Source organism: Leopardus geoffroyi, chromosome B4, assembly GCF_018350155.1.
Source record: "Leopardus geoffroyi isolate Oge1 chromosome B4, O.geoffroyi_Oge1_pat1.0, whole genome shotgun sequence".
NCBI lineage: Eukaryota > Metazoa > Chordata > Mammalia > Carnivora > Felidae > Leopardus > Leopardus geoffroyi.
The window spans coordinates 142,600,955-142,614,061 of record NC_059341.1 but is presented as its reverse complement, the minus strand read 5'-3'; the positions used below and the strand labels follow the sequence as shown (position 1 = coordinate 142,614,061).

General features: G+C 51.2%; 1 protein-coding gene across 3 annotated transcripts in view; it reads right to left on the bottom strand.

Annotated features, from left to right (window-relative positions):
* The window catches only part of MAPK8IP2 (mitogen-activated protein kinase 8 interacting protein 2), a 28,806-nt gene that overhangs the window by 4,806 nt on the left and 10,893 nt on the right, over positions 1-13,107 (bottom strand). The window contains exons 2-6 of one of the 3 annotated variants that reach the window (XM_045467206.1): positions 8,525-8,689; positions 3,390-3,495; positions 1,814-2,095; positions 1,560-1,653; positions 198-1,454 (exon numbers count right to left, since the gene is read on the bottom strand). In XM_045467206.1, the coding sequence (XP_045323162.1) occupies positions 198-1,454; positions 1,560-1,653; positions 1,814-2,095; positions 3,390-3,495; positions 8,525-8,616 (1,831 nt within the window). In that variant the 5' untranslated portion in view covers positions 8,617-8,689. Of the gene's footprint in view, positions 1-197; positions 1,455-1,559; positions 1,654-1,813; positions 2,096-3,389; positions 3,496-4,454; positions 4,747-8,524; positions 8,690-13,107 lie in introns of those variants that run through there. The other 2 variants (XM_045467207.1, XM_045467208.1) reach the window with 2 other exon arrangements.

Below are 13,107 nucleotides of genomic sequence, written 5' to 3'. Positions count from 1 at the left end.
ACTTCCTCCCTCCCCCCACAGTCTGCTGTAGGTCGTCCTGAGTCAGGGAGGGAAAGGGAACCAGCCCAGCGGGGCGAGGAGGAGCATCGATCCCCGCAGGCGTCCCCGCCCTGTGAGGGACCTCAGGCTGCCCTGGGCGCACTCTGGGGACCTGCCTGCTCCCCGGGACCGTCCCCCTTCCCCCACTTCCCACTCACTGGAAGAACGAGATGTGCTGTTGACAAAGACATTGAGGAACTTCTTGGAGAAGGTGAGGTCAGGGCTGTCTGGGGAGGCGTCCTCCGGGCCCTGACCGCCACTCAGAAGTGCAGCCGCTGTCTCTTCCTCGCTGGCCTCCCCGCCGCTGTCCTCCTCGCTGGCCTCCCCGCCGCTGTCCTCCTCGCTGGCCTCCCCGAGGCCAGCGCAGCGCCGAAGGCTCACCAGCTCTAGCTGCGTGTGCTCGTCCACCACCAGCGTGTACTTGACCGCATCGTACACCAGCGAGGCGTCCAGCGGCGCGGCGGGGCGCGCGCTCCGGCCCCCAGGGGGCCCCGCCTTGTCTTCAGTGTCATCCTCTTCCTCTTCCTCCTCGTCGTCCTCCTCCTCCTCCGAGCAGGCGGCGGAGCAGGCGCGGCCGGGACGGGCGCCGCGGCCCGGAGCGGCCCACAGCGGCGTGATCGTGTCGCGTGTGGGGTTGCTGAGGAAGAGGCAGGGCCCGGGCTGCGCAGGGCCAGGCCGGGGTGCGGAGGGCACGGGCGGCGGCGGCCCGCACAGCGTCTCTATGTCCACCAGCTCCACGCCGCCCGGCCCCGCAGCCGCCTCAGGGGCCTGTGTGGCCCCGCCAGCCGGCGACACGGGCTCCCCCGAGGGACGCGACGCGGGGGACAGACACTGGCCAGGGCAGCGGATGGGCGAGGAGCCCTCGGAGATCATGCGGCTCACGAGGTTGCTGAGCAGCCAGGGCGAGTCGGCGTCCTCGCTGAGGTCCGGCTCGGACTCGGACCCTGACTCGTACTCGCTGTTGGTGTCGTCGTGGCCCACCGGCAGGAAGGCGGGGCGGCGCGGGGGCTCGCACGGGGCCTCGGGCTCGGGCTCGGGCTCGGAGGCAGGCGACGAGGCCTCCTCGATGGAGTTGGTGAGGTGCGAGGAGCGGCCGCTGCTGCTACTGCCGCCGTCGCTGCTCAGCTCCAGCTCCGTCTCGGAGATGGAGGAAATCATGCGCCCCAGGCGCGCGGCCCCAGCGTCCTCCGAGTCGGAGCCTGGCGACGACAGCTCCTGGCTGCTGCGCCGGCCTCCGCGGCCCCCGCTGGAGCGGCTGCCCAGGTCGGCCTCGATGCCAGGATCTGACGAGGGAGAGGCCCCACAGGGCGCGGGGGGGCCCGCCGGCCGGTTCCCTTCGCAATCGCAGCCTGGGCGCACAGGCGACTGTGGCCTGCAGGGGCTCGCGTCTGTGGGCTGGAGGGGGGCGGGTGACTCTGCCGAGCAGGGGTATATGTCAGCAAGCCCACCCGGTTCCCTTCCTCCCTTCCTCCCTCCCTCACCTCCTGTGACCCCACCACCAGCACCACCACCCCGCTAACCTCTGAGGGGCTCCTGGGGAGGTGAGCACAGGACTGTTTCCTGCCAGGAAGCTGGAGGCGCTGGGGCAAAGCCTCCATTGTTGTTCAGGGAGTCCTGGGGGGGGGGGGGTTGGGGGGGAACAGCAGTAAGACAGTGGTGCTGAGGAGGGTCTCCAGCTCTCAGGGGTAGGACAGGCTGTCATGGGGAGCAGAGTTCCAGACGGTGGAAACCCAGGTTTAGTTCCAGGGTGCTGTAGGTGGGTCTGGGTGCTCACCTGGGCTCCCAGTGTAGTCAGGTGGAGCGTGGTGGGCCGATTCTTGTGGGGCTCCTCCATGGAGGGGGAGGGGATCAGGGCCTCCTCTGGGGCAGGGGCCTCTAAGCCAGGGCCTCCTCCCTCCTTGCCCTCCCCTTCTCCTTCCTCCTCTTCTTCCTCCTCCTCCTCCTCTTCTTCCTCCTCCTCCTCTTCATTGTCATCGATCATCTCAAACTCCTGGAAGTCATCCTGGAAGGAGCAGATGGGGTGCGGCTGCTCCGAACGTCCCAGGGAGAGACTGTCCTGCAAGAAGGAGGGACAGGCAGAGCTGGGCCAGAGCTCAATAGTGACTGGGGGTTCCAGGTGCCAGGAAAGGGGAAAGCAGAAAACTGTAAGTTAAGGGAGAGAAGACTCCAGTTCACTCTGCTCCCCATCAACTGATCAGTTGTTTATTTGTTTGTTTTTCAACCTGCATAAGATACAAAAGGATCTCTTCAGTTCTTGCTAAGAGCCCAGACTCTTAAGCTTAAGTGACAGAAATTCCCAGAGCGGCCGCAACCCACCTGCCATCCTCATGTTGCTCCCAAACCTCGTCACATTTGACACCAGCACTCCTGCCTTCATAGCACTTTGACACAACTCGCAATTACTCTACACCCCCAGCAAGCTGCAAGCCTCACCAGAGCAGGGCCATGTCCATATTCGGTGTCCTACACCGAAAACAAGACTTAGCCTGTGGATGCTAAGTGGGATGCATGAAGACAGCCCAGGATAAACCAAGCTTGCACCCACCTCAGGGCCTTTGACACAGTTAATCACTTTGCTCCACTCCCTACTTCCCTCGCCTGCCCAACCCCAGCTAGTCGTCCCTAAGGGCAAGGTTGTGTGCCATTTCCACCAGAAAATCTCCCTAATGGCTTCAGTCTCTGTTGAGTTCCCTTCCCCCTCAATGCACCTAGGAGCCCAGCCCTTGATACTCAGGCAGCCAGCCATTGCCTCTTATGACTCTCTCCCCTACTGAGTTAGAAGCTCCCAAGGGCAAGGGCCACACTGGTCCCATTCTCCTTCCACACGCCTGGAAGCCCCCAGCACTTGCCACATGGCAGTTCCTCAGAAATGTTCTAGAGTGAGTAAAAACAGAAACGTGGAGAAAGGGAGGGAGAAGAGAAGAAGGAGGAGATGGGGAGGAGAAAAGATTGGGGTGGAGACGTAGGGCAGATAGATGGAAGCTTGAGAGATGGGGATAGGGTTAGGAAGGAGATGGCCGCTGGAAGGGGTTAGATCTTCCTAGAAAGTAGTCTGAAGACAGAAGGCACCCAAACCATAGGCACACCTCCCCTCCCCCAAGCTAGCCCAGTGACAGGGCCAGGGGAGAAATGCTAGGGACAGCCCTCTGTGGAGGACATAGAGTCTGAGAAAAGAGAGGTTTGATATCAAGGAAGACCCTGGACCAGGAGGCCAAAAGAGAGGGGGGAGTCAAAGGATTTCTATTTCAAGGCTGAGCGCAGACCCACCCTAAAACTCCAAGTGAGCATTAAACAGATCCGAAGTGAAGTTCTCCCTTAACAGGGTTCCATGACCCCAGCCCATTTCCCACCTTCTCGCAGTGGTCCGAGTCATAGCTGAGGCCCAGGCCACAGTCATCGGTGATCTCAGACAGGTCCTCATCGTCAAATTCTTCCAGGCTTATGTCCTGGGGGGGCCTGGGGAGGGGACCAGGGTCAGAGAGCAAGGACAGGGCTCCTGAGGGAGCCACCACCCCTGGACTCCCTCCCTGTCTGGAGGCTGGTCCTAAGGAGGAACCCCCAGCTGCTAGGCCCCATGGTCTCCAGAAACCCCAATTCTCAGATCCACATCCTGCCATCACCTTGAACCCCAAGCTCTGCTCTTTAGTGGATCCCCCACAATCTGAGCCATGACCAGTCCAGAAGAGCCATCTGTCCCCCCAATCCTCCCCACCCCCCCCTCCTCTCTCCTCCAGGCTACAGGCCCCTCTGGGTCACAGCTTCAGCCCCAGGGGAGTCAGTCTGAGCAGAGTGGGGGAAGGGGGAGCTGAAGCTGCAGCAGCAGAAGGGGGGGTGCGTTCAGGTGGGCCTGCTCTGAGAGCAGAGTCTAGCCACTTTGTCTCCCATTCTGCCTAAGGCAGGTCTACACCCAAAGGTCCAACCTTCTCCCCACCTCAGTCCCTTCCCCCAGGGCTCCAGGCTTGATTTCAACTCTCTCCCTCCCGGAGCTTTACAGGCCAAGACAGGCCTTCAGCAAAGAGAGGCCCAGCAAGGCCAAAAGGACACTGCCAAGCACAGAGGGCGGCTCAGCATCCTGCCCAGACAGGCTGCCCCTCAAAGGCTCAACCCAGGTCCTCCACCCTTGAGGGGTCAGCTGCCCCAGCTGGGTGCGGCACAGGGTCCTAGCGGGATATGGGGGTAGGGGCATTAGGCCTGGAGAAGGGGGAGGAGGGGAGGACAAAAATAGACCCTGAACGGAAAGGGGATGATGTACAGGAGTCAGAGGCCTTAGGACCAGACAGGGGACTGGGGCTTGGGTCCCCAAAGGCGATGGGGGTGGGGTGGCAGGCCCGGGTCGGAGGAGGCGGGGGATGGGTCGGGGCGGGGGCTGCAGGAAGATAAGGGCCTGCCGAGGCCCGGGGCGCCAGAGTGCGTACCTGCAGCCTGGCGGCGACAGCGAGTGAAAGGTGGAAAGAGAAAACATCTCCGCCCGATCCGCCATCTTCTCCGGGGAAAGGCCTGCCGACTGCGGCGGGGGGAGGGGTGCGCGGAGCGACGGCCCCGCACGCCCTTCGTCGCTCCCTCCCTCGGTCCTCAGCCCTCCCCGAGTCACCTCGTGACACGCCCTGCGACACCCCGCCCGCCGACACACCTCGACACCCTGCCAGGACACCGCGGCAGGCGAGCGGCAGCGCCGCAGGGGGAGGGGAGGAGGGGAGGGAGGATCCGGGAGAGGAGGGAGGGGACAGAGGAGGGAGGGAGGGGGACGGCGGGGAAGCTGGTTGGAGGAGAGAAGATGGTTTGACTGAGAGGCTCTGGTTCGGGAGCGATCGGGTTTGGGGTTTTTCTCGGGGTGGGGGGAGCAGGTGAGAAGCGGATTGGCGGGAATGAGGGTTAGGTATATGTACAGGAGGGTCTGCGGGTGGGGAGAGACAGAGTGAGACCCTTAAATGAGAACGCTACGGTGGGAAAGTGGAGGAAGGCAGCTGTCTGGGTCCACAGACCTCTGGTTAACCATGGGATTGGATTGTGGGGGCTCGTGGAGGGGCGGGTGCCGCCCCGGAGCTGAGCTGACGTCGCGAGGAATCAGAAGAGTTGGGGTCCCAAGCCTGGGTCTGAGGGGATGGAGACCGAGGCTGGGCTGGCTGCGGGTCCTAAGGGGCTGAGGGAGCTGTCCGCCTCTGGGTGCTGATCAGGGCTGGTTGGAGCTGTCCCACAAAGGGTGCTGATTGGGCCGCCGGAGATTTCTCCCTAAAACGTGCTGACTGGGCTGGAGGAGCTATTTCCCTGACGGGAGCTGATCACAGCTGAAGGAGCTGCTCTCCCAAATCTTGCTGATCGGTGCTGGACAGAGACATCTGACCCAGGGATGCTGAGCTGGCTGGATTCCAAGTTTAATCACACAGGATGCTTGATTGAGACTAACACGGAACTTTCAGGACACAGTACAGACTACGCAGACTGGACCGAGGTACTGTTGGGAATTGGGTGATAACCCTGAGGCTATGTTCATTCAACTAGAAAAACTATTTCTTGAGCACCAACTATGTGATTGGCATTGTTCAGGATACTGACGTGTTCTGGCTTGTTACGGAGCTGTGTGGGGAGAGCGATGGTTGAAATGGAGCTCAAAGAGTTAGATTAGGTCAGGGTCAGCAGGTATTGGGGCAGGGGGAGGGCAGATCAGTGTTATGAGTACAGTTGACACAGACAGGTTGGAGGGGCAGTTTAGGGAGACATTGTGGAGAAGACTTTGCTAAAGAAGGAAGCTGGAGTTTCAACAAGAGTGCCATGAAAGTATCCTTTTCCCCCCTTGATGGAAATTATGTGCGCTGACATTTCTTTGTCTAAATTATTTCTGTGGGAAGGATGTGGCTCTTGAATGATTAATGCCTGGAAACCACAAGGCAGAAGGAGCTCTTGCAAGTTGGGAAGGGCAACATCATTCTTTGGGAAAGACCTATGGCCAAGGGCAGACTGTGCCTGCTTTTGTGCCTAATCACAATTTACATTTCGTCTCAATTATGGTATTTTTCTAAGAATGGTACTTAATAGTTTATGTCATCCTCCCTAATGAATGAGAACTACAGGAGAGCAGAGACACTATCTTATCTCTCTTTGAACCTCCAAAGAGGTTCTTCTTTGAACCTCCAGTGCCTGGAACACAGCACATGCTCAGGAAATGTGTGAGCGAGCAAATGAATGAATGAGAGGGCTTATGGACTTCACCAGTCCATAAATGGGGCATTAAGTCCTTGTCTCCATGCTGTCTTTTCAATTTTAGGAGCACTAAGAACATTCCTCATTTCTGAGGTTCAAGGAGTCTGGACATATTAACAACTCCATGACTTTCCCCCACAAAACTCCAGATCACTCCCTAGAATTCACAGAGTTTTTACCCCAACTTCCCAGACTTCCTTTCAATCCTGTCTTGTCGTGAAACTAGACATCCACATAAATGGTCCATTCAACAACACCATGGTAAGACAGTTCCTTGACTTCTGATCAGTCAACAGTCTTCAACTCTTTCAACTCTAGCAACCTCTCCCATAAAGAGCCTCAGTATTTACTTCTGCCTGGAATTGCACCAACCTTGAATCCTTATATGTCTAAATTCCATCTCAAATTATCACTCCTACAATCCTCTTCAAGCCTCTCCACTTACTTCCCTCCCTCTTATCAGATGATACACCTGCGGATTCCAGGAGTATAAAGGTCATGAAGTTGGGGCTCCCACCCCTAATTTTACCTGTGAAGTCTTCCATTTGCCCCCAGAGCACAAATGGAAGGTCACCGGCCTTAGAGTCTGAGAGATTGTGGTACTACTCTTTATCTTGCCATCAATTCTCTGAACATGGGAAAGTTACTCAACCCCACGGACCCCAGTTTCTTCATCTATACGCTGATGCTAGGAGGATCACGTGAGATAACACATGTAAAGCTCTAGGCATGGACCCAGATCCCAATCATGATCATTCAATATTCCTTCTCTCCCTGCTCCTCACCCTGGGACCCGTTTCCTCCCAAACCCTCAGGACTCTGCTCTTTCCATCTCAGAGATACATTGATATGAAAAGGCAAAGTCTCCTGAAGGGGTTTATGCTCCTTACATCTCCTACATTTCTTCAAATCTACACGTCACCTCATGTGATCCTCATAGCATCCTTGTATGGATGAAATAACAGATCCAGAGAGAGAGCTGATCAATCGCTCCTTGAAGTTTTTTCTTCCCTCAGCCTGTGGGTCCCATGCACTATTGGTTTTCCTCTTGCCGTCCTAACCACCCGTTGTCAGTGTCCTTCCAGACTCCTTTTCCTTCCCTTAAACAACTCCACCACTTTAATAATTCGGTTTGCTCTATGGTCCACTAGTGGTATGGACAGTTACTACAAAACACAAAATTGACTGGACTTATGTGGGAAAATTGAAATAGCAACACAGTTTCAGCAATCCTCAGCACAGATCAATTCTAAAAAATCAGAGGACGTTTCCTGACAATTTTCTCATAGATTAGAAAATAAGTAAGTGCAAACTAATCTGCTTTTATTCTGTTCATATACCATAGAAGTCCCACACACAAAAAAAGCAAAAATGCCAATGGCTGAAACTATGAACAGAAATCTATAAAAAGGATGAAAAGCTTAAGAGCCACACTTTATGGGGAATGCTGTCATAACCAATAACTTCACCACCTCCTGAATTTTTTTTAATGTTTATTTATTTTTGAGAGAAAGACAGAGTGTGAGTGGGGAGGGGCAGAGAGAGAGGGAGACACAGAATCCAAAGCAGGCTGCAGGGTGCAGGCTCTGAGCTGTCAGCACAGAGCCCAGCGTGGGGCCCAAACCCACAGACCGCGAGATCATGACCTGAGCCAAAGTCAGACGCTTAACCGACTGAGCCACCAGGCGCCCCACCACCTCCTGAATTTTGATTTTAGGCATCCAGTTCTCTGACCAACGCCTCCTACTTTTCTTGCTTTCTTACTATTATCACAATGACACCCACAATTCTTTGACCCAATAAGAAGCCTGTTCCAATTACTATTGCTGTGTAGAAAATTATCACTAAGTTTAGTGGATTTTTTTAAAAGCATTTTATTCTGCTTACAGTTTTGCAGTCATAAATTTGGGATTTAAAAGTCCTTGTCTGGGGCTTTTGGTGTGGTGTGGTTACTGTCAGAGATCAGCTGGCCTGGATGTCCAAGATGGCTCACTCACAAGGCTGGCAGTTGATATTGACTATTGACTGAGAGCTCAGCTGGGGCTGTCAACCAGCACCTACACCTGGCCTCTCTGGTATGGTATAGTCTCAGGGTACCTGGACTTTTTACAAGATGGCTGGCTTCCTCCAGAGTGAGTATCCTAGGAGGGCCAGGCAGAAGCTGCATGGCCTTTTATGATATAGCTTTGAAAGTCATATGGCATCACTTCTGCTATATGACTTTCATACCTATTGGTCAAAGAGGTCCCAAGACCCTCCAGATTCAAGAGAGAGGTCATAGACCCACCTCTCAGTAGGAGGAGTGTCAAGGAATTGGGGGCCATGTTCTAAAGCCACAGATCTCCAGTATGGTGACCCTCTCATTGTTCTCATTGCCATTCAAGCTCTTCTCTCTTGCATCATCAATGTCTCCTTCTCTTCTGGATCATTTCCATCAGCAAACAAGCAAAATCTAGGAATAAACAAGGAATCCAAAGTCATGGGGTTTACAGATATTGTTATGCCTTCAGGAAAAAGACAGTAAAAGAATATCCTTTATGGTTTAAGAAAGGAATCTCACAAACAGTTATGCCTTTCAGAAAACAGATTTCTACCAATAAGGAAAATGGTCATGACAATAAATCAGAGTTGAAGTTTTTTAAGGGATTGCTACTCTTAGGAAATAGCAACAATCTCTGAAATCTCAATGTCTTAAAACATTTCTTCATACAGAATAGGACACCCAAAGACAGTTACATAAAAATTGAATACAGAAGAGGACTGTACGTTTTCACACGAGTCTTCACACTTGACCAGTATCATTGTCCCACGTGGGACTATACTGGAGCCTTGACAACATGAATCTCAGAGACCTTCCCATTTGTTGTGATGAGTGCAAAGGGACTACCCCAGCAAAGCACTCCAGGAAATATCAGGCTGGGGAATATTTGGTGAGAATGGCTTCTCAAGTTTCCCCTATCCTTCCCAAAGACACACTAGACAGTGGTCAGCCTGACCAGGGAGAGGTCCTGAAAGGTTGTGAGAGGCCCAGAGTGGAGATGTACAAGGCCTCTTCCACTCACAAACTTGTTACCCTAGAAATTCCAGCATAATTACCTTATTTGGTTGACAAAAATTGCCTTTATCAATCTTGCAGCACAGACTACAGGTTAGATAATAAGGACCAGGCCACTGGCATGATGCCCCTTTTTCTCTTCCCTGCCTCCTCCTCCCACCCTGTCACCTTCATTTCCTGTACCTCCAAATAAGCTACTCGCCCCTGAACCCTTGTCCCAGCCCCTATTTTTGAAAGAATCTGATCTAAGGCACCCTTTTACTTATGACACCCAGTTTACTCTTAACAAAGCCTAAAGTTAATGGATGTTTCTATCCTCTTCCTGAACAGCATAAAGATCCTAGAAGACTCTAACTGGATTCACTGCAGTCCCAATTAAATTTCATTGTACATTTTAATTTTCCTTTTAGAGACACACAAGGAATTGTTATTTTTGCTTTAAAAAGTTTTTTTTTTCTTTTTAGTGTTTTTACTTATTTTTGAGACAGAGAAAGACAGAGCATGAGCAGGGGAGGGGCAGATAGAGAGGGAGACACAGAATCCGAAGCAGGCTCCAGGCTCTGAACTGTCAGCACAGAGCCCGACGTGGGGCTGGAACTCACAGACCATGAGATCATGACCTGAGCTGAAGTCGGACGCTTAACGGACTGAGCCACCCAGGTACCCCCAAAAAGTTTTTTTAATGTTTATTTATTTTTGAGAAAGACAGAGACAGAGCACAAGCAGGGGAGAGGCAGAGAGAGGGAGACACAGGATCTGAAGCAGACTCCAGGCTCTGAGCTGTCAGCACAGAGCCTGATGTGGGTCTCAAACCCACAAGCTGTGAGGTCATGACCTGAGCCGAAGTCAGATGCTTAACTGACTGAGCCACCCACGTGCCCTGGAATTGTTATTTGTGTTTTAAAGAGTCAATATTTACTTAGATTTACCCAAATGTTTACCTCTTTATGTATTCTTCCTTACATGCACCTCAGACCTTCCTGTGATACCCTTTCCTTTTGCCTGACATACAATATTTAGCATTTTTTTAATTGGGAGCTCTGTGCAGTAAACTCTCCATTTGTCTAGGAAATTCTTTATTTTGCCCTAACTCCCCAAAAATCATTTTACTGGATACATAAATCTAGGTCAGGTAATTTGTTGCCACCAACATCTCAAAGGTATCATTCTGCTGTCTTCTGAATTGCCTTGTTGCTGCAAGAAGTCATTTCTCAGTCCCCCATTCTCTTGAAGACAATTTCTCTTTCCTCTCCAGCTTCATTTAGGACTTTCTCCTTTGTCTTTGGGTTTCTGAAGTTTCAATACAGTGGATCTAGGTGTCCATTTGTTTTTCTGTTTTTTTCTGACTGAGGTTTACTAACCTTTTTTTTATGTTTATTTATTTTTGAGAGAGAGAGAGAGAGAGAGAAGCAGAGAGAGTTAGAGGGGGAGGGGCAGAGAGAGGGAGACAGAGAATCCTAAGCAGGCTCCAGGCTGTCAGCTCAGAGCCCAACATGGGGCTCGAACTCATCAACCGTGAGATCATGACCTGAGCCAACATGATCAACAGTCGGACGCTTAACCAACTGAGCCACCCAGGCTCCCCCTGAGCCTCTTAACCATATGGATTTCTCCATATAGTTTCCTCAGTTTAGAAATTTCACAGCCAATGTGTCCTTGATATATCGCCTCCCCCATTTCCTCTTTCTCACTGGGGGCCCCACTCAGACCCCGTGGACCTTCTTATTCTAGCCTCTGTGGCTCTTAATGCCTGTACATCTTCCAGGCAATATCCAGGATAATTGATTCTCATTTATCTCTTAGTTCATGCATTCACTCTTCAGTTGTTTATTATTTGCTGTTATTCAAGCTGCGCACTGAGTTTTACATTTATTTGAAATTAAAATTCAAGTGAAACATAAACTAAATTAAAACTTTCATTTTAGAACTTCCGTCTGGAACTTCTTTTCAGAAAGTTTGATTATTCTTCATAGTTTCTCAGTTTCCACACATTTTCAGCCTTACCATTTATTACTTAAATGATATTGAACATAGGCCTTTTGTAACACATTTGATAATTCCATTACCTGAAGCATACTCTGTGGTTACTGCTGGTTTGTTCTCATGATCCCTCATTATCATTCATCACTTTTTTTTTTTTTAACTTAGGGATGCCCATTAGCCTTGGGATTGCATTCGTGGGAAACTCTGTGGCCTAGGAGGAGGTAGAAACCACCAGGGAGAGTTTGTATTTTGTCTACCAGGCACCTATAAGCATTAGCAACCTGAGGTCACTCTATATTCAATGTCCCATCGAAGGGTTCTTGGAGCATCCTGACCATATGAACTTGAACTGCCAACCTACATGAGGGCCAGCTTCCTCTTCTAAGTTTTCAGCATTTCTGTCTCTCTCTTGCACACACACACACACACACACACACACATACACACACACACACACACACACTTCACTTCACCCCAAATTTGAAATAATTTTCTTTGCACTCCCCGAAGGACAGAATATTTCTCTAATTCACCCTAATACTGAGGGTTTAACTCTTTGAAGTTCAAGGTTTGCAGAGGATTGGTTTCTTATTAAATTCTCCTCCTTAACAGACTCTGATTTGTCTCTGTCTTCTGCGTTTCAAAGGGTACATATTCATTTTCTAGGGCTGCCATTAAAAAGTACCACAAAGTAGGTGGCTTCAACAACAAAAATTTGTTCTCTCGTATTTCTGGAGGCTAGAAGCCCCAAGTCAACATGTCAGCTGGGCAAGACTCTCTCCAAAGGCTCTAGGAGAGGGTTCTCCCTTGCCTCTTCCCAGCTTCTGGTGGTTTCCAGCTCCTTGGTTCATAAATGCATCCCTCCAGTCTCTGCCTACATTGTCCCATGAGCTTCTCTCCTAGGTTTTTGTGTCTGTGTCCAAATATCCCTATTTTTAAAATTAGTCTCTATTAAAAAAAAAAATTGTTGATTGAGGGGGGGACACAAGTGAGCATGGACAGAGAGACAGAGGGAGAGAAAGAGAGAGAGAAACGGGGCTCACCAGAAGTGCAGCCTGAACTCACCTGAAGCAGGGCACGAGCTCACAAACTGTGAGATCATGACCTGAGCCAAAGTCAGATACCTAATGACTTGAGCCACCCAGGTGCCCAAATTTCTCTATTATAAGGATACCAGTAATCGGATTAGGACCCACCCTAATCCAGTGTGACTTTATTTTAACTAATTTTATCTGCAAAGACACTATTTCTAAATAAGGGCACTTTTTTTTAGGTAGGCTCCATGCCCAAGGTGAGGCTTGAACTCATGACCTTAAGATCAAGAGTTGCACACTCCACTGACTGAGCCAACCAGGTACCCCAATATGGTCACATTCTGAGGTTCTTGGTGGGTATGCACTGTGGGGGAGGACACTATTTAACTATTTATTCATAGCATAGGCTATAAAACCCCAATCCAAGTTCTCTCTGTTCATCAAATGGCTCTGATCAAACACAGTATGCTGTGCTCCACTGCCCCTCTGGCCTCCCTTCTTACTTCGTCCCTTATTTTCTTATTAGATCATCAATGACTTTTGAAAACACTTTTTAAGAAAACAGTTTGTCCTACATTCTTTTACTGAAGTATAGTTGACACATAATGTTACGTTAGTTTCAGGTGTACAACATAGAGATTGGACAAGTCTATGCATTATGCTGTGCTCACCATCTGTCATCACACAATGCTGTTACAAGACCACTGACTGTATTCCCTATGCTCTACCTTGTATTCCCTTACATTCCCATTTATCCCATAACTGGAAGCCTGTGTCTCTCACTCCCCTTCACCCATT